Below are 26766 nucleotides of genomic sequence, written 5' to 3'. Positions count from 1 at the left end.
TCGGCCCAGAATCCATCTTCCAAATTTGCATTTAGCAGCATGCATCTGAATTTCTCAGTTATTGTTGTATTGTGGACTTTTATATATTTCGAGCATTGATTCTCAACCATTGCTTTGAATTTTACGAATTCATCGAAAACTTCTGCTTTTGATTTAATTGGTATACCAAAAACTTGTTTGGGTTGGTCATCCACAAACGTTAATAAATAGCGCGAACCAGAAAAAGAGTTAACATTTGATAGATCCGTTACATTACTATGTATTAGTTTCAACGGTTGTTGAGCACGCTGCCCTTTTTCACTGTGTGATGCTTGCCTTTTATGCAAACCACACATTTGTCGTTTCCTCTTGTTATAATTTTGACACCCTCCGAAGCATTTTGGATGGCTGTGACACTTTCGCGACAGACATGACCTAAACGCCTATGACATAAGTTATAGCTCGTCACGCCCAGATATAAAATATTTATTTTGCTTGCAGTTCCAATTAGTTCTTTGTCTTCGTTTAATATTTTGCACAAATTATCCTATAGAGAAGCTCTTTCACATTGCCTATCATTTGTCTCACTGAAAGTAAGTTTGCACACAGACCAGGAACGTACTCAGCATTTTTGATAGTTGCATTAACATTCTTATGTTTACCAGCCAGAGAGAGTTGCACATCACCAGTGCATTCAACACCAATTTTGTTATTGTCAGTGACAATTACTCTCTTGTTTATCGCGCGTTTTCTGTTTGTCTTAAAATCATAAATCCGTTGGTTTTCGCCATATGTTGAGAACAGCCGGAGCCAATATACCAGTCTTCGATATTTTGCATATTAGCATAAAGCGATGAAGCAAACAGAACTTGACCTTTTTTTTTGGTTTATCGTCTTTCGCTATTTTCTTACAACAATTTTTACTTCTGTGTCCTAGTTGCTTGCACGAATGACAGCGAACTTTTGAAAATGTTTTTGCCTTTGTGTAAAGAGCATTTTCGGCACCTTGCTTTGCATCAAATTTCGCATTTTGTAAAACCAGATTTTTCACAACGTCTACCGTGAGCGGTTTCTTGGAATTTTCGACAGCGAGCACTAGCTCTTGAAGCTCAATGGACAACCCAGCTAATATAATTGATGCAGTTAGTTCGTCATCAATTTTTGACCTTCAATGCAGTCATAACCATTGGTTTTACATACTCCTGCATAGTCTCGTAATTTGACAGCTTGAGTTGTAACAATTACTGCAACAGTTCCACCTGGTGCATCAAACCTTTATCTTCATCATATCTGCAAAACGTCCGAAATTGTTCGACTCCACAGACATCGTACTTTCAGATAGTTCTTTTTCATTAGCATCACGATCACCATCGGTTGCAGTGACAGGCAAACCATTCTGGACCATTTTCCAGTGGCCCTTTATGACCAAATACGACTTTGCCAGGTATTCCAAACATGAAAATTTTCACGACCGCAAAGTCGTTCTACGGATATCGAAAATACGTTCTACATTATTTAAATCGCAAAGTATATTCAAAAACAAAAGTCAATCGATTTAATTCTTCTTCTTCTCAATTGGCGTAGACACCGCTTACGCGATTATAGCCGAGTTATCAAAAGCGCCAGTCGTTTCTTCTTTTCGCTACGTGGCGCCAATTGGATATTCCAAGCGATGTCAGGTCCTTCTTCACTTGGTCCTTCCAACGGAGTGGAGATCTTTTTCTTCCTCTGCTTTCTCCGGCGGGTACTGTGTCGAATACTTTCAGAGCTGGAGTATTTTCATCCACTCGGACAACAGGACCTAGCCCTCGTAGCCGCTGTCCTTTAATTCGCTGAACTATGTCAATGTCGTCGAATATCTCGTACAGCTCATCGTTCCATTGAATGCGATATTCTCCGCGGCCAATGCACAAAGGACCAAAAATCTTTCGCAGAATTTTCTCGCGACGTCGACTCATCGGTTGCTGTCATCGCCCAAGCCTCTGCACCATATAGCAGGACGGGAATTATGAGCGACTTATAGAGTTTAGCTTTTGTTCGTCGAGAGAGGACTTTACTTTACAATTGCCTACTCAGTCCGAAGTAGCACATGTTGCCAAGAGCAATCCTGGGTTGGATTTCCAGGCTGACATTGTTGGTGGTCTTAATACTGGTTCCTAAATAGACGAAATTATCTACAACTTCAAAGTTATGACTGTCAACAGTGACGTGAGAGCCAAGTCGCGAGTGCGACGACTGTTTATTTGATGACAGGAGATATTTCGTTTTGCCTTCGTTCACTGCCAGACCCATTTTCTGTGCTTCCTTGTCCAGCCTGGAGAAAGCAGAACTAACGGTGCGGGTGTTGAGGCCGATGATATCAATATCATCGGCGTACGCCAGCAGCTGTACACTCTTATAGAAGATGGTACCTTCTCTATTTAGTTCTGCAGCTCGAACTATTTTCTCCAGAAGCAGGTTGAAGAAGTCGCACGATAGGGAGTCGCTTTGTCTGAAATCTCGTTTGGTATCGAACGGCTCTGAGAGGTCCTTCTCGATCCTGACGGAGCTTTTGGTGTTACTCAACGTCAGTTTACACCGCCGTATTAGTTTTGCGGGGATACCAAATTCAGACATCGCGTCATAAAGCAGCTCTTTTTCGTGCTGTCGAAAGCAGCTTTGAAATCGACGAAGAGGTGGTGTGTGTCAATTCTTCTTTCACGGGTCTTTTTCAAGATTTGGCGCATGGTGAATATCTGGTCGGTTGTTGATTTTCCAGGTCTGAAGCCACACTGATAAGGTCCAATCAGTTTGTTGACGGTGGGCTTTAATCTTTCACACAATACGCTCGATAGAACCTTATATGCGATGTTGAGGAGGTTAATCCCACGATAGTTGGCGCAGATTGCGGGGTCATCTTTTTTATGGATTGGGCATAGCACACTTAAATTCCAATCGTTGGGCATGCTTTCGTCCGACCATATTTTACAAAGAAGCTGATTCATGCTCCCTATCAGTTCTTCGCCGCCGTGTTTGAATAGCTCGGCCGGCAATCCATCGGCCGCCGCCGCTTTGTTGTTCTTCAGGCGGGTAATTGCTCTTCGAACTTCTTCATGGTCGGGCAATGGAACGTCTACTCCATCGTCATCGTGGCGTTGTGCGTTCACTGACATTCAGTAGGCTGGAGAAGTGTTCCCTCCATAATTTAAGTATGCTCTGGGCATCGGTCACTAGATCACCTTTGGGGGTTCTACAAGAGTATGCTCCGGTCTTGAAACCTTCTGTAAGCCGCCGCATTTTTTCGTAGAATTTTCCAGCATTAACAATCGATTTAATTAACACGCCAAATTTTTTTTATTCCAATTTATTTATTGATGGGTTAAATTAACTCTGCTTGGCAAAGGCCCACAACCTGTTAACAAAGCAAGCGCGTGTTGACTTAGTGACTGTATAAAACCGAAGAATGAAGTTTATTAAAGAAATGAACATAGCAACTATTCATAATAACATTTAAAAGTCTAAGGCATATACAGTGTGTTTCGTAAGCTTATAAATATTCAATTTTCTTCTCAACAGTAATAATAAGTGTACCTTAATGAAATTAAAGGAGCATTGCCAAAAATAGTTAAAACAAGAAAAACCCTTAACTTCGGCTGCACCGAAGCTAATATACCCTTCACAGGTGCATTTCTTTTAGTAACTATGTGTCCAGTTAGTATGGAAGCTATACGCTATAGTAATCCGATCTGAACAATTTTTTCAAAGATTATGTTATTACCTTAAGCAGTAATCCATGTAAAATTTCGTGAAGATACCACATCAAATGCGAAAGTTTTCCATACAAGCCTTTGACTCTTTGATCGTTCGGTTTGTATGACAGCTATATCCTATAGTTAACCAATCGAAACAATTTCTTTGCATATTACATTATTATCTTAGAAAATAACTTGTGCTGAAGATACATTGTTAAATGTGAAAGTTTTCCATACAAGAACTTGATTCCGATTGTTCAGTTTGTATGGCAGCTATATGTTACAGTGGTCCGATATCGGTAGTTCCGACAAATGAGCAGTTTCTTGAAGAGAAAATGACGTTAGCAAAATTTCAAAACGATATCTTAAAAACTGAGGGACTAGTTCGTATATATACAGACAGACGGACAGACAGACAGACGAACAGACAGACAGACGAACAGACAGACAGACGGACATGGCTAAATCGACTCAGCTCAACATACTGATAATTTATATGTTTATATACTTTATAGGGTCTACGACGCTTCCTTCTGGATGTTACGAACTTCGTGGCAACCTTAATATACCCTGTTCAGGGTATGATTAGTCAATACATACTGTTTAAAAGCTTACGAAATTTATGTTAACAAAAACAAATTCTGTTTGTATTTTCACAATATGCTTAAAGGAATTATAATTTTTATAATTATAAATGATATAAAATTTAACTTTATTAAAATAAGCGTCGATATACGGGGCGGCGAGAATCCTATTTTGACTTGCTGGAGCCGACGATCGCGGTTTTACCAAAGGAGGTCGAAAAATTATAATTGCGGTGGAGTAGAGGTGTTGACGCGGCGCAGTGTCTCAGCGAATGTTGTGCAGACGGATTGTTTAGAACGCATTGAATTTCTCATCCCGATGTCCATCCGTTTTGTTGAGTGGGTAGAGGTGTGGTGAGTTGTGTTGGTGGGGTGATGTAAATGTATGGTGCCATCGGATGTGGTGTATTAAGCTGTCTTGCTAGGGTGCGCCAGTTTTTCGCAGGTAGAGTGGGATATACATGCGGGGAGATGCTTAAGTCATTTAAACATACTGGGCCCCCTAGGCAATTTTTTTGCCTAGTATTACGTATATGATGTGAAATAAGTAACTTCAATATGTATGAACGGGTTATATTGAAATTCCCTTCATATTTTATGACTTGACGACTTGTATTGTTTTTAAACTCGTTTATATACATATACATATGTATTTTTATTGGCGGTTATCGACAATTTCTTTAATGACGGCTTATTATTTGTGGTTTTTTTCTTTTATCGGTTTATTGTGCGGTTTATTTATTATTTGCCTTTTCTGTATTTTAGTCGATTGTTGCAATATTTTTTTTTTTTTGTTGATCGGCTTATTAAGGACCACAAACTCCATGCCTGGCTCAGGTATGGTCTGAATGGGTGTGCCTTTGAGAACATACCCTGGGGTTAGGACTGTTATATGAAAGGGATCTTGCGAGCGAACAGTGAATGGCCGTGAATTGAATTCGGCTTCGATTCTTGTTAATACAGTACACAATTTTTCATAGTTAGTTTGAAGCTTTATACCGCTGATTCCCATAACCCACCCATATGAGAAGCGGTTGGATAGTTGTGATAAGAGCGACCTTAGCTTAAGAGCAGGTGCGTCAATGTATCGAATAGGGAACATAGTGATCCCTTAACGTTTTTGAGATTGCATTTATTTGAAAATTTAAGCCTCTGTGGGGCAATATTGTATGAAGAGCATTTTTTTTTTTTTTTTTACTTTTGGAACCATTTTTGTTATATTTTCTGTTTAAGTACGTTTGTATTAATTTGACGTTTAGTACCGCGCCACATAGTTTGAAATTTTTAAGCAGGATTTTTGTATCATTATTGGCGAAAGCCATCCTGCGGGGTCGAAAGGTTAGGAACCTTGCTTTTTCTACCTTTATGTGGGGTATTGGAAAATTGTGGCTCTATTGGTTGTCGTACGATGTACTGGCCATTATTTGATCGAGTAGTTGTGGCTTTAGAGAAGTCTTCACAATACTGATCTTCTGGAGTTTTGTTTGTTATAGGGGGCAGTTTCCTTAACATTCGAAATTTCCTTAATTGTAAATTAAGGTATCTGTTTGTATTATACTCAACTTTAGTTGGCATGGTGGGAACTAGTTCTGTAACTAGTCCACTTTGTGTTTTGCTGTGCAGCGTTTGAACTTTTTGTGCCTTTGAGCAACGGTGTGTCTCTTGGCAATTTTTAAAATTGTGGACTTCGGGATTTGCTTTTGCAACTAAGCCCGTGGTTCTTTTTGTAAAACCGCTTCTTTGGAGTGAGATTGGATATGTGCTGTAATGAAGCATTGAATGATGTCGGTTTTGACAATATAAACAATTGAATTTGCTTTTGCAATTTGTATATGTATGCGCATGTGACAGACAATTTGTGCAAAGTGTTTTTGACCTGACAAAATTATTTCGTTCGTTAACTTTTAAGCTTTTATACCTCCCGCAAGATTTAAGTTTATGCCCTCTTTTACATAGTTCGCATGCCGTTTGTTTTCTTTGTTCTGATGTGAACGTTTGCGTGTTGTAAAAGCTTTTGTTTAAGTGTTTATTGCTTCTAGCTTGGGGTCTATTTAAGCTTCCATTTTGGTCGTATTTAGTGTTCTTACTTTTGATTATTTTTTCTTCTAACCTTTCCGCAATTTCATATTGGGTGGTGAGAAAATCTTTCATTTGTTGCCACGTTGGGCACTTTTTTCGTGATGAGAGCGATTGCTCCCATAGAAGTAACGACTTTTCTGGTAATGCGGCGGTGCAAATGTTTACCAGGATTGGATCCCAGCTGTCTGTGGGAATATTTAGTGTCGATAGAATCGACAAGCAATTTGAAACAGTGGATTCTAGTTTGGTGAATTGTACACTTGTTCCTTTCTTAACTTTTGGCAAGTTCATTAATGTCGTTACTTGCTTATCGACCAGAATTCTTTCATTTTCGTATCTAGCTTTTAGAGCTTCCCAAACCAAATTGAAATTGTCATTTAATGCGAACTGCTTGACTATTTCTCCTGCTTGACCTTTTGTCTTGTATCGAAGGTGATACAATTTTTGTGCTTTTGATAGTTGTGGATGATTGATGTAAACGGCTGTAAACATGTCCCGGAAGGAAGGCCATTCTTCATAACCTCCATAAAATATTTCTGTGTCACATGCGGGCACCTTGAGGTGGATGCCTGAACTTGTCTTTTGACTGTCTATTTGTGGCAGCTCTACTCTACTGTGGAGAGTAGGTGCAATTGTTTTAATGAGCTTTAGTTGATCGTAGATCATAGCTTTTGTATCTTCATATTGGTCTAAGCAGTTTTCAAAAATAGCGTAAGCCGATGATTTAAAATTTTTGGGTAGATCTGAATCGTCAGAATCTACTATGTCATCATGAGCCGCTTGGAGGCGAATCCAAAAATTATCGAGATTTTCCTTTTTGATTTCTAATACCGATTCAGAGTAGTCTTGAATCGGTGAAGAGGAAAATCTAGTGCAGTAACTTGTTAAACTGTCACTTTGTGAAATAAACTTAACAACCTGTTTTGAGCGGGTAGCTCCTCCAGGTGTATTTTGATTATTGTTGTTGTTAACCATTTTTGCAAAATAATGTTATTTATTTATATTTTAGTTCGAAAATATATTTGAATTGTTAATTGGTATTAAAAACCGCGCTTTTTATTAATTAAAATATTTGATGTCCGTATGATTTGTATTTAGGTACACCCTAATACTTGGACTTGTATGTGCTTATGTTTTGCGCAAGTGAGAGCTCGTTGAAGAGATCAATGCTGTTTTAACATAAGTATGCACGAATTGTTAGTATGTCTTTCTGATTATGCTTATATTCTTAAGCAAATGAGAGCTCGTAAAAGAGATCGATTTGCTTTTGTAAGCAATCCTGCTTGTTCTTGTTTGCTAAAGAACAATTGTTATTGCAGAATAGATGCCAATATGGACTTTGAATATGAGTTTGTAATAATGTGTGTTAATATGCAAAATGTGAGATTTTGTTTAGTGTCAAGGCAGATTCTTTGCCGTATATTTGTATATAAATGTTATTATATTTTTTTTGAAAAAGTGAGAGCGAGATTTAAAACGGAATGTAAATAGTGCAGATATATGTTTGAATATTAAAATTTCGTATAGAAAGGTAAGAAGATTTACATATATGTATGTATTATATTTTATTGATAATAAATCAATATTTGTGATTTTTGTTATACATATGTTTATAGGCGCATCGGATATTACATTTATATATAGAGTATATGTATAACGAGGTAATTTGTTATGCCTATATGTATGTATGTATGGATGTTTGAGTTTTTTTTTCTTATGTTTTGTTTTATATGTTTGTGCTCTTGCTTATGCAATCCGTCTTATTGGTTGTGTTAATTATAAGAGGTATTGCCGGACAAATTTGTAAGTAAATACTTGAAATCGTTATTCTGATTTTCAAACTGTTGTGTTTGGAAACGCAAAGCTAAGCATATAAGGCAATCACTTTTATATACCTATACATATATATGGAGTTGTATGTATATTTATTTTAAATCGGTATTTTGAGTTTTTCTGGAAATCGAAACGTAAATTCTTACTGTTTGGTACCAGTTTTGATATATTGACCAAACGGATTTTTTATTACAGGTTTTATTTATGATTACATATATAAAACTGTAACTTTAGGCATACATACAAACGTGCATAATATGCATCAATAATAAATGGAAACGATACAACTCACTTTATCTTTCCGCAAGGGTTTTTTGGGGGGATAATATGTGCAAAATGTGTGTGCGAGTTTTATCGCCAATTCCTGTATTCCTCTTCTTCTACTCTTCCAGCTGTCTGGCTTCTCGTGCGTATTGTTGTTTGTATGTATAGTTTGTTGTTGTTTTAATTGTTCGCGCCCGTTTGATCCGTTTTTGTGTACTTATGTTTTGTTATAGAGGAGCTTTTACCTTTCGCGCGCGATTTATGTTTTGTAATTATGTATATTTCGCGCTCATTTGTATGTTTATTGTTTATATATATTTTTAGTTTGGAGGTTTCACGTCCATTTGTTTCGTTTTGTTTGTTTCATTGTTTTATATATTTTGTTTTTCTATGTAATTTGTTTTTGTTTTTGTCACTTCGTCTTCTCTTTTATCCACCGTTAAAGTGTAAACACAATGACTGCGACAGACTGCAGCAGCACGACAGTGAACTGAAAACGTCGTTGTTCATCTTACTACATGTACATTTTGAGAAGCAACAACAACACAATGGCCGGCATGTACACAAAACAACGCAGTTGTCCATTTTGTATGTACACAATTTCGTTGTGGCCATACTAATTCCTTTCACTTCAATGAAATTTTAATATTTTGTTCAAAGTGAAATTTTTTATGCAAAAAATAAGTAAATAGGTCAATATATTTGCTTTAAATTATCAATTGTTATTACAAATGATATAATAGAGCTATAATATAGCTATTTTATGCTTTTATTTATAAAATAACGTCAAGTTTGTTAGAGCTGTGAATAATTTTACATTTTACATATTAGTGGCATCACCACTCTACCTCCTCTTTCTATCTTCCATTCTACTGTCAACTCTACTGTCGTCCTGCTGTCGTTGGCAAAAATAGGAGGATATTGAAGTTAGCGAGAACGACAACTGTCGGCCTGCAGTCGAGTAGTCATGCAGCTGTCAAAATAACACTGCCCTTAAGAACGTGTGTATTTTAATATTTGACAGATGTAGTTTGCAGTCTGTCGCCGTCTATGTGTTTACACTTTGAATCTCTATTTGTTTATTTACATATAAACACTGCACTGTTCTGCACTTTGTTTGTTTCTTTATTTTTTATATGTATATTGTTTTATATACATATATGTATATGTAGTAATGCGTATATCGGCACGTGCTACTTGCTTGACAGTTGATGTAGAAAAGGGAAGATTTATTGACATATCAAAACTACGTACAATAGAAAAGAATAAAGGATAAACAAAACAAAACGCATGGTTGCATTGAGAATTAAAAATTAATTATTATTTATGGTGTTGCCACAGTACCCTCCTCCTAGAGAGTCGTAGGTGGTGTGATGAAACCTGGCTTTAGACGATCGATGGAAACTTTAACTCTATTCTCCTTTATTTCCACTTCGAAATACTTAGGTGAGCGGCTCAAAACTTTGTAGGGTCCCGTATAAGGTGCTGATAATGACGGTCTGACTGAATCATCGCGGATGAAGACATGATCACAAGACTTGAGATCGCCATGAACGAAAACTTTTTGGTTGGTGTGCCAGGCTGTACTAACAGGACGCAGGTCTCGCATGATACGACGAAGCTCCACTAAGATTTCTGTTTGGCTCTGGTTACTGGGTTGTTCGATGAAAAGGTCTGAAGGTAATCGCAATGATGTTCCATATACCAATTCAGAAGGAGTGGACCCGATGTCGTCTTTATATGTTGAACGCAGTCCAAGTAGTATCAGAGGTAAATAGGTCGTCCACTGATCCACTTTATGACATAAAATGGCAGACTTTAATGTGCGATGCCATCGTTCTATTAGTCCATTGCATTGTGGATGATACGGCGTTGTTTTTAAATGGGTCACTCCCAAATAGTTTAGCAGTTGTTTAAATATGGCGCTTTCGAATTGACGACCGAGATCCGACGTTATGTCGATGGGTACGCCAAAACGGGAAATCCAGCCGGTTAGCAAGGCCTTTGCTACAACTGGAGCTGTCATGTTGGGAATCGGAATGGCATCTGGCCATCGTGTAAATCGATCGATTATGGTTAAGCAATACCGGTTGCCATCCGATATTGGAAACGGACCGACAATGTCAATATGCAAATGTCCGAATCGGCTACTGGGATTTATTCTGCGTTGGAATAAGCTTTTGTTGTGTCGGATGACTTTAGACCGTTGGCACTGTATGCAACATCTAGCAAAGGATCTACTATCTTTCGCAATGCCTGGCCAAACGAATCTGTCGACCATCATCTTGACAGTAGTGCGCGTGCCGGGGTGCGACAGATTGTGTGTAGCCCGGAGAAAAGTTTGTCGAAATTTTGATGTTACAAAAGGTCGAATTCGTCCTGTGGATATATCACAAAAAATCTTTTTAGTACTTGGAGGTAATATAAAAGATTTTAATTTTAGTGAGTGTCGAATGCTGCCGTTTAGGTGTGCTAGAAGCTCTTCGTCGTTCTCTTGGTCTGCGGCGACGGCGTCGTAGTCAATAATGGCGGTCGTAAGTGATTGAATTCGAGATAATAGATCAGCGGTTACATTTCTTTTACCTTGAACATGTCGGATGTCAGTAGTAATTTGCGATATGAAATCCAATTGCCTAACTTGACGATCTGAAGCCTTATGCAGTTGTTGTCGGAATGCGAATATAAGTGGCTTATGGTCGGTATAAATGTGGCAGTTACGACCTTCTAACATGTAACGAAAATGACGAACGGCGCTGTATAGCGCGGTCAACTCACGGTCATACGTACTGTATCGCATTTCAGCTGATGAAAACTTTCTTGAGAAAAATCCTAATGGTTGAAGTTTGTCATCTACCATTTGATTTAAAACTGCTCCAGCTGAAAAATCGGATGCATCTACCCACAATGAAAGTTCTGCATCAGGTAGTGGATGAGCTAACATAACACAGTTTGCTAGTTGCGCTTTCGCAGCTTCAAAATGGCGTTTAGTATCTTCATTCCAATTCAAGACGCTGCTGTCGTTTTTCTTATTTCCAGGAATCATGGCGAATAGAGGGCCTTGTAACTCTAAGGCGTTTGGAAGAAATCTCCGATAAAAGTTGAGCATTGCCAAAAACGTTTAAGCTCTTTTGCAATCTTGGGCGGTCTCATGTTTGTTAGCGCTTCGACGCGGCTTGGCAATGGGCGAATCCCGTCTTTCGTAATTGAATGACCTAAAAAATCGAGTTGAGATACTCCGAATTGCGATTTGGCAACATTGATCGTTAAATTGTAATCTCGAAAACGGTTAAATACAATATGAAGATGTTGTTTGTGTTCATCAATCGATTTTGATGCGATGCAAACATCATCTAAATACGCAAATGTAAAATCCAAGCCTCGAAGTACTTCGTTAATTAAACGCTGGAACGTCTGTGCAGCGTTCCTTAATCCGAACGTCATATGAGTAAATTCAAAAAGTCCAAACGGCGTCGTAATGGCGGTTTTACAGATATCATCGGGGTGAATCGGCACCTGATGAAACGCTTTCTGCAAATCTAGTTTGGAAAATATAATTTTATTTGCTAGGATTGTTGAAAAATCTTGGAGGAATGGTATCGGATAACGGTCAGGAATCGTGTTAGCATTCAAACCCCTATAATCACCACAGGGTCTCCAAGATCCGTCAGCTTTGCGAACTAAGTGCAAAGGACTGGCCCAGCTGCTATTCGAAGGACGACAAATACCGAGCTTGATCAGGAGTTCAAATTCTGCACGTGCAGCTGCGAGTTTCTCCAGTGATAAGCGTCGTGGTCGTGCGCATACTGGTGGGCCAGTAGTTGAAATATGATGAACTACTGACGTGTTTGTACGTATGCCAAGTCGTGACGGGCATGTGATGTCAGAAAATTCCTTTAAAATATCCGAAAAATTTTGCGTAAAATTTATAGTTGATATATTCGTTAGATGTCTATGTTGTGTTACTAAACATGACGTTTTGACCAGGGTGTTTCGGTCTACGAGACGTTGACCTTGTAAATCGACAATCAAGCCATGGTGGCTTAAGAAATCCGCACCAAGTATACCCTGCGAGACGTCGGCGATTATAAATTTCCATAGAAATTCACGGCGTAGGTTTAAATTTAACTTAAGTATGACTTCACCGTATGTTTGTACGGGAGAGCCATTTGCGGCAAACAATGACAAAGATGATGGACGTGCTCTGGCTAATTTCGTCGACCTTGGTATGACGGATATGTCCGCTCCTGAATCTATTAAAAAACTAATTTTCGCTGAAGTGTCGTAAATGCAAAGGCGACGACCTGTTGGATTATCAGAGTGTTTGCCGGGCTCTGATATGGTATTAGCCGAGCTGACCTATTGACTTGAACTGGATACTGGAGTAAACGAGCACGGTTGGCGACATTTAGTGGCATTTGCACCAAATTTTGCATGATACCAACAAAAACTGTTCGTATGTTGAATTACCGGTCTCCCACGTGACGTAGATCTACTGCGCTGCCGTCCGGTGGATTTAACGTTCCGCATCAACTGTCCTACGGTTTTCGAAAGAGCAGCAATTTCGTTTCGTATATCACTTAACTCACCCTGCGGTTGCGATTCGGATCTAACCTCAAAAATTTGTCCACCGTCCTTCAATGATAAACATTCTGTGATAGAATCAGCGATTTTAATTTTGTCACTAATTGGAACGCTAGTGGCGATGATAGCTGCTTGTGCGTACGGTGGCAAGCGGCTGACCCAGAGATCATGTAGTATGCTCTCGCTGAGCGTGGTACCTGCTGTTCGTCGCATTTCATTGTACAAATCGCTCGGCCTTCGGTCACCCAGTGGAAGCTCTTTCAAAACACGTTGAAGACGGCGTTGTTGACTCTCGGCGAAATTTTCGATGATTTTACGACGAATGTAGCTAAATTTGTCCGTTGCTGGTGTATCATCAATAAGAGTACGCATCTGTAGTAATTTTGCCGGAGGTACGCTTGCAAGTACTATGTTGAATTTGGCTGTATCAGAGTAAACACGTGAGGCTTCAAACCAAAACTCCAGCGAGTAAAAGTAAGCCTCAATGCTATCCTCAGACATCGCCGGCAGTGGAATTCGTGGTGGAGTATTTTGCGGTGGAAGCTGCTCCACGTCGCTATTAGTATCCGCCGATGATCTCGTTTTACTCATCTTCGCAATTTAAACGTTTTTTTTTTTTTTTTAAAATAATTTTCTTGTCTGGGGTCACCAATGTAGTAATGCGTATATCGGCACGTGCTACTTGCTTGACAGTTGATGTAGAAAAGGGAAGATTTATTGACATATCAAAACTACGTACAATAGAAAAGAATAAAGGATAAACAAAATGTCAAAACGCATGGTTGCATTGAGAATTAAAAATTAATTATTATTTATGGTGTTGCCTGTTCTTTTGGGTCACAGCACTTTCTTTTGTTTCTGTTTTTTTTTTTTTTTTTTGTTTTTAATAAATAATACTGCTGCTTGTTCACTGCACTGTTTTGTTTTCACACTTTTATTTGGTTGTTTTTTTTTGTTTTTGTGTGTCACTGCATTATGTTCCCGCACTTTATTTTGGTTCTTTTGTTTGTTTTATATAGTTTTTTTGTTCGCCACTGCACTTTTTTTATTTTATTTTGTAATGACACTTTGTTTCTGTCACCTCATTGCTCCTTTGTTTTCTCCACGGCACTTTAAGGTTTATATTTCTTTTTTACCGCACTCCGTTTGTTTTTTTTTTTCCAAAATTTTTATATTATTGTTATTATGTTAATTTATTGCTTTTAATTTGTCTGTGAAAACCCGAAGGTGCCTTTCGTTAAGGCTCGAAGGACCATGTTTAAAAGTTTACGAAATTTATGTTAACAAAAACAAATTCTGTTTGTATTTTCACAATATGCTTAAAGGAAGAAGAAAAGCTTAAAGGAATTATAATTTTTAAAATTATAAATGATATAAAATTTAACTTTATTAAAAAAAGCGTCGATATACGGGGCGGCGAGAATCCTATTTCGACTTGCTGGAGCCGACGATCGCGGTTTTACCAAAGGAGGTCGAAAAATTATAATTGCGGTAGAGTAGAGGTGTTGACGCGGCGCAGTGTCTCAGCGAATGTTGTGCAGACGGATTGTTTAGAACGCATTAAATTTCCCATCCCCATGTCCATCCTTTTTGTTGAGTGGGTACAGGTGTGGTGAGTTGTGTTTTTGTGGTGATGTAAATGTATGGTGCCGTCGGATGTGGTGTATTAAGCTGTCTTGCTAGGGTGCGCCAGTTTTTCTTAGGTAGAGTGGGATATACATGCGGGGAGATGCTTAAGTCATTTAAACACATACCTTAGACCCCAGAAACCTAAAATACAATTTTCGAATATATACGAATTATCCAAATTTTATATACTACATATAACGATTTTCGTTTTTTGGGCGAATATGTCGTTCAATGTGTGAGTTATATATTTATAAAATTGAGATCTTGGTTATCTCACTTGGCCATTTGAGCAACTGTGTAGCGGTGGTGCGTTCACAATGTCGACGTCGTACCCGTCAACAAAGCCTTCATAGTTTCTGAATTAAAAAAACTTCGTTATCACAGTAAATTGTCTTGGTCTATGGCAGTTGAACAATTGGCAGTTTTACATGCATTATTACGCGAGACGCCAGTGGCTGTACCATGGCGAATTTTGAAAATTTGTCAATGGAAGTAAGAAAGATTTTTTTGTCGGTTGAAAAGATATCAATATGGAGTATTTCTCCAGCGTATGATGACATTGGTGTCCCCCAACCATTTGTTTTTGGGGTGCCTATCGTACTTTGCTTTAATGCATACCTTGCAATTTATGTCTATTTCTTTGGCCAACTTCATAATTTTTGGAAAGTAATAATCGCGAAGGATTTGTTTAGTATTTTCCTGGGCGGCTCTGTACTCGCGGTTATGTTCGGTGGTGACAATTTCTATTTGTTTGTTTTTATCTGCAATGTCGACCACGATATGTTTGCGGTGGTGGAGTTTGGTTGCCGGGAAATTTAGCTCTAAATCATGTTGTATACTGGCTAGCGTTGGTAGATCGCAGTGTATTGCGTTTACTACGTCTGTGTTAATGAATGGCCTTATTGTTTCGAATAGGTTGTTTTTGTTTGTGAAATTTATACAAGGTGCGTTAGAAAGTAAACAGGACTTAAAAAAAAAAAAACAGAACAAATAGTTTTCTCGGCAAAATCAATTTATTTTATTCAAAATAGTCTCCTTCTGCTTCAATACAGCTTTTTGCACGGTCCAAAAGCATGTCGAACGAGTGTTTAAGCTCGTTGGCCGGTATGGCTGCCAGTAGGCCTTTTGAGTGGCCTCTACGTCTGCATAACGCTTTCCTTTCATGAACAAATGCATTTTCCCGAAAAGGAAGAAGTCGCACGGTGCCATATCAGGTGAATACGGGGAGTGATTAGGGGTTGAAATGTGATTTTTGGTCAAATAATCAAAAACCGTGTACACACCTTTCATAAGCCCAAATGTTCGGTCAAAATGCGATAAATCGATATTTTGGAGATGTTTAATTCCATTTCCATGAATTTCAATGGTAGTTTTGGCTGATTTTTGATGCATTCACGCACAGTTTCGATGGAATTTCCGGTGATCACGGATTTTGATAGGCCCACATGTTGTTCGTCATTTATGTCCTCACGACCACTTTAAAAACTTTGAAACCACTCGTGCACTCTGCTACTGGGTAGGCAATCATCGCCATAAAATTGTTTCATTAATTGTCAATTAAATTGTCGATTAAATGTCATGAAATTCTCACTGGACAGTCGATAAAGATAGCAGTTCTCTATCTTCCTAGTCCTCGTTTGAAGTACCGACCTCCTCAGAGGATCATGTGAACACATGTACCAATTTCAAGATATCACAATTTTATTCATGTTATAATATTCATGAGCATATGGACGAATGGACAGACAAACATTTGGAAATTTTAATATATGTATGTATGTAGTTTTAGGTATTACAACGCACCGATAAGTGAGCAAAACTATTATACTCTGTGCAAAATGTTGAGAGTATATTAAAGAACAACTGAGTAGTAAGAGTAGTGATTACTATATTATCTTGTACTGTTATATATAATTTAAATAGTGGGTTAAGGTATACTCGTTTGAGTATTAAAGGAGTTTAAAAATAATGTAAAATGGTAACTAGAAAAAAAGGAATTCCGCTAACAATTTCAATGCTGAAAATATAGATTCATCTGCCAAGGAACAAAGTTATCAGGAGGAATTCAAAGAAAATAATGCGTCTCTTAACAATACAACACAATCACCAACTCTAAACTCACCACTAAATCAAGTGCCTCTTCGATTTTTAATGAATCCTTTTGGAAAGGTTCGTGACATAACGTCAGTGAGCGACTCATTTAATATTGAAACTGGTCTTTTGTCTCCTAATAAATGTGCGGAACTCGTGACGGCGTTACACACTCAAAAAGGCAAAGGTAATTGTATATTTATATATACGTATATGAATATTTGAAAGTATCAATGCAGCTGAGGGGTTATCCTGTGAGGCGTTACGAATAACAATGCGATGCGAAAATGAATTGCGGTGCGAAGGGCAATGGTACTATGTAACACATTCGCGTTTTAAAAGTGTTGTGCGATATTTGCGTTTACACATTTCTAATACTCTTGGTATTACTTCACGAAACGAGGGAAAATTGAAGGAAAATCAATACTGAAGAAGTGTAAAAAGAAATAGACGTTCAGATTGCGTAGTGTTTTAAATTAGTTGTGAAAGTTTTAAATATAAAAGGAGTAAACATGGATTAATAAGATTAAATGTAAATATGATTATAAATTTGACATAAAAAAACTAATAACTTTGCTTTTATAGTTCTAATGTTGCAAATTTTAGTTTGAATTTTTTTTCTAAATCAATCTTTGTTGTGTCGAACTTTTCAACTGATAATTAATATTTTCTTTTCCCCATTTTATTTCATTTATTCATAAATATTCAAATTAACTATAAGTTTTCAACTTTTCCTAAAAATGAAATTATTTTGGTAAATTTATACTACAAATAAACGCTACGAAATAACATGGTTTGTTTGTCGCATTTACCAGTTTGACGATGAATTAAAAATGCGCTAAACGCACAAATTTTACACTCGCTTAAGTAATGCAGAGTGCTGCCTTTGTCTTACTAAGTTGCATTTTCGCGAAAGTGAACGTTTTCACTTGCGCAACGCCATATAGAGTAACCCCTTAGTAATAACTATTTCAAATTATAGTAGAAGTTCTTATATTCTTAGTTACCACGGAATAGCGCTAAATAATCTTTAAAATGAATTATAATACAAAACGCATACAGAGAAAGGTTTCTTTTTTCTAGTCGCTAAATAAGCTATTTCCTTTTCAGGGTTTTTTATAATTACAAAGATTAATTTTTATTATATTTGTATATTCGAATACTATGAGCAACAGATAGTAAGACGTTATTCATTAAAACTCTTAATTTATTCTTCAAAATCTTATGTCGTCCCCCTTAAAGCAATCCCCCTTTTCTGCAATATACTTGTGCCAAAGTTCCTCGAATCAATGTCAAGTCCATTGCAAATGACGGATAATACTCAAATAATATTCCTTGTTGACAGTTTGGCCGGTTGAAAGGAATTCGGAGTGCACCACACCTTAATAATCGAAACAAACTGTCAACATAACCCTGGATTTTTGACCTGCTTTTACGTGATTTTTTCGGCTTTGTCTCACTTTTGCACCGTTATGTGACAATTGCACAGATGTCGCTGACACTTATACCAACCTAGAAAAAATATTTCAACGAATGGGTTTTCGCGTCAAATTTAAATTAAGTCTTACTATTTTTTGCCCACAGTCTTATTACTTTATACCTGAATTACCTTCTTCGGTTTAAAATAGGCTAGCTATTCATGCTGATGTCATAAATTGATAATTGGTTTACCTACTTCTTATTTTTGTCATTTTAATAAATGGTGGTGGTTTGGTCCCACACCCCTTGACTTCAACAAACAAAAATCATACGTGCTAAGAAATTTTTACTATAATTTTCGGTGATAGCAACCCAAAATTAGTAAAACCAGGCTCTAACATCACAGTAGCAAAATGACAGTAAACTAGTGTAATTAGCTGCGACTATTTGTATTACAAAACATTTGAATTCTGAAGTTAAAATTATAGTACATTTATATATGGTATATAGCACTATTTTTTACTCATTCTTTCTATAATAAATTCAATTTTAATTTTACAAATCTTACATATAAAAATCTACGCACATATTACCGCTCGTCTTCGCTTCCTAACGCCGCTTACTGCTTAATGTGCTTGCTTAATTGCATATCGTTGCACACATTGACATTCGCGTGCCGCACAAAATACTGCAAAAATACAAATTTCCATTGCAAAAGGTGCTGAACTTTTTGCTAAGCGCCGCAGGAAATCTGAGAAATGGGTAGTTGATGATACAAATACAGGCATTGAAAGTCCATCCGGTCTTCCAGATTACCATCAGCAGCAGTCACAGTTCAAGCCAGCAGCATCTCCGAGTATTTTACCTGCTTATTCTGACGCCGGAAAGCACCGTGTACAATTGAATTTGCATCAAGAGCAAGTGCTAGAAAAATATATTAAACCTGGTTTGAAAGTAGTTAAAACGCCATGGGAAGCAGCACTTGAGACTGGTTCAGCTAGCACAGCTTTTATAGACGACGTTCAACATACTCAGCATGCAAAAACACCAACATTATCTCCAATCCCAGTAACGGATTATAAATCTAGTCACCACAACACTACCAACGCAGTGGCATACAAGAACGGCTTCACAGCTGATTACAGCATAACACCTTCTCATGTTTGTATATATTTTTTTTTTAAATGTCTTTCATAAAATGAATACTCCCGGTTAATTAAATGTATAATTTTACTAAGCAATTAACCTGGTTTATTCCAAAATAACATATTTATTATCGAAAATTAATTTATTTAGGAGAATCGGAAAACTCCACTGCATATATAAATTCTTTATTACTGCTATTTAGGAACATTTAATAAAGGCTGTTTTCTATTTGATTCAACTGTTTTCCTAAAAATTATGTACAACGGCTAAAGATCTGCACAAAATCTTCTATGCCTGTATTTCAGTGTTACACAAAAATTTGAATAGAACTCAGCGAAAGCACTATTTAAAAAGAATTTCACTTTGAACAGGGATTCTTAAAATTAGTCCGTTTTAAAAGCAGGACATTTCCCGTTCACTTGTGCAGTTATTAATAACTACTTATTCTTAAAAACTTTTGACTATTACCCCGATGTAGTCAACATCAAACTGTTCAAAGTATTCCATTGGAATATATAAAGCTATTTTTATTATTTTGAGGGATCTAAATTGATAGGTGTACAGGATATCACTTAAGCTTCATCTGAAGGTTTGTGGTTGAGATATATTGGGTAGTCGAAAAAGTCTCTTCGTATTTGGTCTATAGATGTCGTTGCAGTCGTATGTCCCCTGTGCTACCAATCACATTGTGTCATACCATATAATGTTGAAAAGGTGAGATTTTAAGCTTCATTTAACCAAAAAAAATTAAATTCGGGGAAGTTGAAAAGTTACTGCTGCTCAAAAATGAGTGAAAATATTGGAGAAAAACGCTAAAAAAGGGTTGAATGCCACGCAACCCACCAATAAAATTTGTGAAGTTTACGAAGACGATGCTGTATCAGATCGTGTAGCACACGAAATTTCCATTTACGCCGATGAAAATTTTACACTGATGGAATAATGTCTCTAGCGGAAAAATGGCAAAAATTGGTCGATCAAAATGGTACATATTTGCTTATTTATTTATTAGTATAATATAAAAAAAGTTGAAGTTCGATTAGAAATACGAAAAAACACTTTCGACTACCCACTTACATATATCAAAGGTACTCATTCAGCCTTATAGCACATGGATAAGTAGCATTTTGCAGCAGGTGATTCTATACCATACATACTTAAGCATCTCAAGGCATTAATTCTTTTCAGTTAAGAGTAGTTCCATAGAAAAGGGTTTCTTTATATATCACCTATTATTATATAATTAATAGTTATTAATTATTTAAAAACTATCTTGTCATATTTGGTATTTATCAATCTTTTAATAATTTTTTAGGAGCAACCACAGAAATATTTTCCATCAGTCAAACCAAACTTCGGCCACAATCCTCAACGAGAGCTGGCATATAAGCCAAGTTTAGCAAAAGGTTGGAAGGCGCCCAGTCCTTCACTACCAAAAGGTAAGGAAAATTTAAATATAAAATAAAATTATGCGGGTATATATTTAATAAGCTTAATGAACATATCGTTGTTTAAAAACAATAACAAATATTATTTTATTAACTAATCGACACTAGCTAAATAAGGAAAACAGTTAAAGTAAAAAAAATTAAGTTGAGATACTATGTTATTATTAACAAATAAGTCTCAAACCATCTCGGTGGTAAAATTAATGTCTTGGTGTATTTAGTTATTGATTAATCACGTTTTTAGTAGTTTTTAACAGTACCGTTATATAGGGAATGGGCACGGTTATGATCCATTTCCACACGGTCGATGGGTTCTTATGAGATTTTTTTTGATGGATTTATGTTATTTCAGCTTGAAATATATTTACACTAAATCTGTTAGGATCACGACCACTTTTTTAAAGCACTTAATAGGTTTTCATTTAGTGACGTTTTGTGGGCGTGGCAGTGTTTCGACCACTCCCATTTACGAATTCGTCCTCATTTTTTTACCAAGAAAAACGTGTACCAAGTTTCAGTGAGATATCTTAAGTTTTACTTAAGGGGCTATACCAGTGTGACGCATGAAAAATTAGGCGATTTTCGTGAATTTTTTTAAAAGAAAGTACTAGATTGAATGTTTCGACGTTCTATGGACGTAATAAAGTATATTTTTAGCTATATTAAAAAAAAAAAATTGACAAAAATATTGAAAAATAACGGAGTAATGTGCTGTCTGCGGAAGTGCCAAAAAAAGTGCCTCAACTGCTGGCATGATTCCGGTCGATTGAGTAGTTGAAACAAAAAAATTCAAAATGTTTATTAAACTTAAATATATTTTCTATACAATGGACTACGATCTTTGAAAAATATCAAAAATTAAGAAAAGGGCGCTATTTTGAAAAAAAAAAATCGTTTTTTTACGAACAAAATTGTCGTTTTCTTAATGCCAAATTGACAATTTTCAGCCAATCAAAAAGATCGTAGTCTATTGTATAGCAAATGTATTCAACTATATCCAGTTTTAATTTGAAGTCGATCGGTTAATTTCTCGTTGAGTTATAATGTCAGCAAATTTGAAAAATGTCGTTTCGAGAAAAACGCGTTTAAAGTTTCACTTATATATGTTTGCACCTCTGAGCGGTCGCTATTTAGACCGCTGCCATTCAAAAACTATTTAAAATACGACCTCGCCGATTTCACAGGATATTTTTGAATATATAAGCTATCGAAAAAAGCAAAAAAAAAAATGTTTTTTTGAAAGTGTCACACTGGTATAGCCCCTTAAGTCATGGCTTGTACAAACAGACGGATGAACAGACAGTCACTTGGATTTTTACTCGTCTCACCATCCTGATCTTTTATATCCACATAAACCGTATATTGAACTCAATTATTTTTGTGTAATACAAAAAACAGTTAGGTACACAAGTATTATACTCTGCTGCCAAATGTTGCAAGATTTAAACAAATGCTCAAAATGCAAATGCAGAATGTCTGGTTAAACGTTTAACCAGAACTTTATCGGCAACAGGTTAAAAATGGTTTCCTCTATATCTAGTTAACAACCATCTGTCAGTTAAGTTCTGGTACACCTTACCAAAAGAAGGGGTCTTGGTTAGTTTCTAACCAGAACATGAAATGACAGCTTTAAATGTAAAATCTGTATGCACATTTGCACTAATATAAGCATATTACACAAAAACATAACATCAGAAAGAGCTTGTACATACAGGGCTCATGACGTTTACACAGTTTTGCGTGCTCACAATGCAAGTTTTGTGAACTGTTTTCCCCACGCATTCACAAAAATCAAACTATCTGTAGGTACGCTAACCGCAACTTTGTGAAAACGGTTATATAGGTTAAATCCATCATTTAGTTAAGTTAAAATGTTTATAGTATGACGTTTTAGCTTTTTTCAAATGTTGAAGATAACCATCAAATTTAAATCGTCTATAATATGGTACTGCGATAATAAAGCGCTGAATTCATTGAAAACATTAATGAGTAAGGTGGCTGAAACAAGCGATCTCTGAGACATGCAATTCACCAAAGGATACCATTTTAATTATTTTCGGAGATAAAAAATTTACAATTAATAAAGTAAACCTAACGTAGTTCAAGATTTAGTTACTAACAACCCAAGGACTAAAGACAGGACCCACGTGTACGTACATGAAACTGGATTTATTGCCCGACAACATAATCTTTATTCTATTATTCTTCTAAGAATGTTAGATATATATTACGAATCTTGATGAAGTTTGAGACAGAAAGTTTCGTTTTGTTGGGCTTGGAGATGTAGAGAGGCAACTTTTTCACAAATTCTACAGCACAAGTATTTTTATAAAGTTTTTATGATGGAATAATAGCTATCGCCGATTCGTCAAGCGTTCCTCTACAGCGAATAGAACAAACTATACCAGATGCTCAAACCAATGGAAAGGACTTGTAGTGCAACCCTGCGCAGTAGTGTTGCGCAGGCGTTGTCCTGCGTGAAATTATGTGTTTTTAATTGAAAAGAAAGTTGAATTTACGATGTGTTAAAAATCATTTATTTTCGATTTTTCTAATTTTTTTTCAACGCAACGCAGCTTGTTGAACAACATTTTTTGGTTTCTGTTTCGGTGCGTAAATGTACAGAGAAGATAGTTTTCCAACACGTAAACACGCCACGTATAATTGGCTGTGTGAAAAACATGGCATTTCCAGATTTATGACACACACTTCTAGCGACTATCCTTGTGTCCTGTTGATTGTCATCGCAAATGCAATTTTCACTGGAAACTGGATACGATCGAACTGAAATGGCAAATCGTTGGAACTCAAAGGAATTCGAAGAATCAAGCATTTTGCCCGTTGTATATGATAGCTGCGGCACATTTAGTATGGTTCCATTACAAATATCGACGCATGAAGATTGCGAAACATAATAACGACAGATCCAACTTTGAGACGCAAATAATGCGTCGGCATAGCAAGCCTCTCCAAAAATTTTAGAAATTCCACTGAATAATTCAGGGCTTTGTATTTTTGGCAGCTAAAATTGCGAGTGCACGCGAGCAATCGTAGTTACGATAATTTGCCCAATGTTGGCATAACATTCGTGATAAGTTCATATTTCGTTGAAATCAATTGACAAAAGGCAGGTGGAATTGATATCGAACCACTGGAAGTATCAACCGGAATTTTCCCCTTCTAATTCTTATCGAATACGATGTAAAATGTCTTATAAATATAATTTTTGTCGTAAAATGTGTGAACTTCAGTGGCATGCGAAGTAGCTATCGAATCGTCCATCGTTTGATTCCATTGATTATCATGTTTCAGCAATTGTAATTGCTGTCATGCTTCTCAAAAAGTTGCACACACTATACCATTCACAGTACGCAATGACTCAAATGAACTTGAACCACGTACATTTATCAAAAGCAACCGAAGGTAGAAGCAATCGTCGTTTTTCGGGTGGATTGTGTAAATTCGTCTTAAGGCATTAGTTGAGAACACACCTGGATGTCAATCTACATACTGGTTGGCCTTGCTTTCTGCGTAACTATGTATTTCTTCGACGAGGCATTCCATGTATAATATCAAGGCATTTCCGAATAGAGCAATGTTCTCGCGAACAGATCACTGACGCAAGTTGAGAAAACACTCGTCAAGGTCAATTTTGTTGCTGACGGTGTTTCCATTGGCTGTAATGTATTTCCTGGGTTAAAATACCCTCTTTGGCCATTCTCCAAATGAACTGCGAGACGCACAATAGTCGAAAAACGTTCATGAATTGCAAAAGTAAATATCCTACAAAAGCGCTTTATTGCAGTTCATGTATCGACCCATTTGATACTTGCTTATCTCATCTCGCTCAAGGTCAATAACAGTCATGTTGCTTTCCTTGGTAACGTATTTGCAAACGTATTTAATCGATTTCACCAAACTGCATTATTAAACATTGACATGAGTTTTGAATGAGAATTAGACAACAGTGGCGAATATGGTACGAGTACGATCCACGTGTTGTCGACTTCGATATTCACTCCTCTAAGTTGAATGCTAAATGTTCTGCCATTGTCGTCTGGTGAGCTGTGCCGATAGAGGGGATAATTTAAAAATCAAAACATTGATAAACAAAACAAAAAAAAAAAATTATGTAAAAAGTAACTTTTTGGAATCCTCCAATTTTCCGACTTTTTCTCATAAAGTATAAGGTTTTTTATTTCGAAACCTTCCCCGATCCACAACGAACAACCTCTGAAAATTTCATTAAGATTGGTCCAGCCGTTCGCGAGTCTTAGCGTTACTAACAAACAAAGATTCAAGAAAAGGGCTGTTTTTAGGGTTTTCCGCTATTATTAGATTTTTTGCGATTCATTTTTATATTATAAATAGATTATCATTTGAACCACTCGCAATAGCAAAAGTGAGTCAAAATTTGCAAAACAAATGTTGCCAGCACTGAAGGTCTTTATTTGAGGTATTCGCATATTATCTTTCTTCAATTCAGCTCCATAGCTTTGTTGTTGCTTTAAAATGTAAATATTTTGCCAAGAAAGAAGACAGGTAATGTATTTTATCCCAGGGTAGAGGGCTGCACAGAATTAAATAATAAACACTCCTTATTATTAAGTTTATTTAATTGAGTATAATATACCTCCGTGGCTAATGAAAATACCAAAACTAAAGTACAAATGGTTTTCTATATTTAATTATAATGTTCGCAAGACACGGATGTTGTTCTGTTGTGTTTTTATCTTCTGTCCATAAATATATTTCGATGTGTTCTTATCACCTGCTGATAAAAATGTTTACAATACATTTTATTAGCTGCAGAGATATGTCTCGAAGTATATTGTTTGTTTACAGCTGGATGTGTTGATTGATTTAGATGCGTGAGTGTGATAATGAATGCTGCGTTCATTAACTCTTCAGTCTGTTAAAATATAATGTCCTCATTCCAAAGGTACTCTCATTTCAAATACTTGCTTGAAAACTTGGCGTTTTTTGGCATCTTGTTTAATCTGGTAACATCCGCATGCCCTTACTGATGCGTATATGTGACCTGGTCTACGAAAAGGGAGCTAACGTGCGAAAAATAGTTTTCTGGGAAAAAGCTGTTAAAAATAATCGTCAGTTTCTCGTTATCTCATTAATTGTTCTCCTTTTTTTTGACACCTAAGCCCCCTTTCCGTAGACCAGGTCACATATAAATAATCCTAATGTTATTACTAAAAGAATAGCTTAACTCAAAGAGTGTTCCTCATACAATTTGCTTTGTTTATTTAGTGAAGGAATCGTACAATTGTCTTGCAATCTTTGTTTACAAATATTTATTCCAACATTATTTTTACACTTAGATACTCTACAAATTTCATTTTCGCATTTTGTTACTTTTCTTTCAATTTGTAATTTTCAATGCTTGTATGCTATCGGAATTAAGTTGTATAATTTACATTTATTACACCGGTCAACACGATTTTTGGGTCTAACATCTACATGTTAAATTTTAGTTTCTCCTATGACAAAAATAAGGAAAAAAATTGTGTTTCCGGTTAAAGTTTGCTTACGTAAAAAGAGCAATTTTTCGATGATTTTTATATTTTTTCTACAATTTCACTATAGATGATAATTAGAAAACTTTTTTAGATACAAGAGTCGTTTTTATTCAAGATGTGTGATAAACAATAACATATAAATGTAAAATAGCAAGAAATTACTGTCCAAAAGTGAATATTTTTTGTATATCTTTATGCTCATATGAGCTCTTTCGTATTAATCCCCAAATATACTTATCGATGTAGATCAGCCCAAAGCAAACTTAAAGAACTAAAGATTAATATTTAAGTGTTTTTCAATGTCTAGAATCAGAATTCAAGCATGAGAACAGAAACCCCAAAAAAATTTTTTTTTCTTGACCGGTGTTATCAATGATAGGGTATTTATAAGCTGTAATTCCTGTACATACAAACATGGATATCCGATTGTTCTATATTAATATTTTTT

General features: G+C 36.4%; 1 protein-coding gene across 4 annotated transcripts in view; it reads left to right on the top strand.

The window, feature by feature from the left end:
* Positions 1 to 26766, top strand: part of LOC126765916 (uncharacterized) — a 71084-nt gene that overhangs the window by 30916 nt on the left and 13402 nt on the right. For 2 of the 4 annotated variants that reach the window (XM_050483610.1, XM_050483608.1), the window contains 3 exons: positions 16710 to 16958; positions 18909 to 19351; positions 20652 to 20775. In XM_050483610.1, the coding sequence (XP_050339567.1) occupies positions 16710 to 16958; positions 18909 to 19351; positions 20652 to 20775 (816 nt within the window). The remainder of the gene's footprint in view (positions 1 to 16709; positions 16959 to 18908; positions 19352 to 20651; positions 20776 to 26766) is intronic. The other 2 variants (XM_050483609.1, XM_050483611.1) reach the window with 2 other exon arrangements.

The sequence above is a fragment of the Bactrocera neohumeralis genome, unplaced genomic scaffold (assembly GCF_024586455.1).
Source record: "Bactrocera neohumeralis isolate Rockhampton unplaced genomic scaffold, APGP_CSIRO_Bneo_wtdbg2-racon-allhic-juicebox.fasta_v2 cluster11, whole genome shotgun sequence".
In the NCBI taxonomy this organism is placed as follows: domain Eukaryota; kingdom Metazoa; phylum Arthropoda; class Insecta; order Diptera; family Tephritidae; genus Bactrocera; species Bactrocera neohumeralis.
Note: the sequence above shows the minus strand (reverse complement) of the source record. Positions and strands in the feature narration are given on the sequence as shown.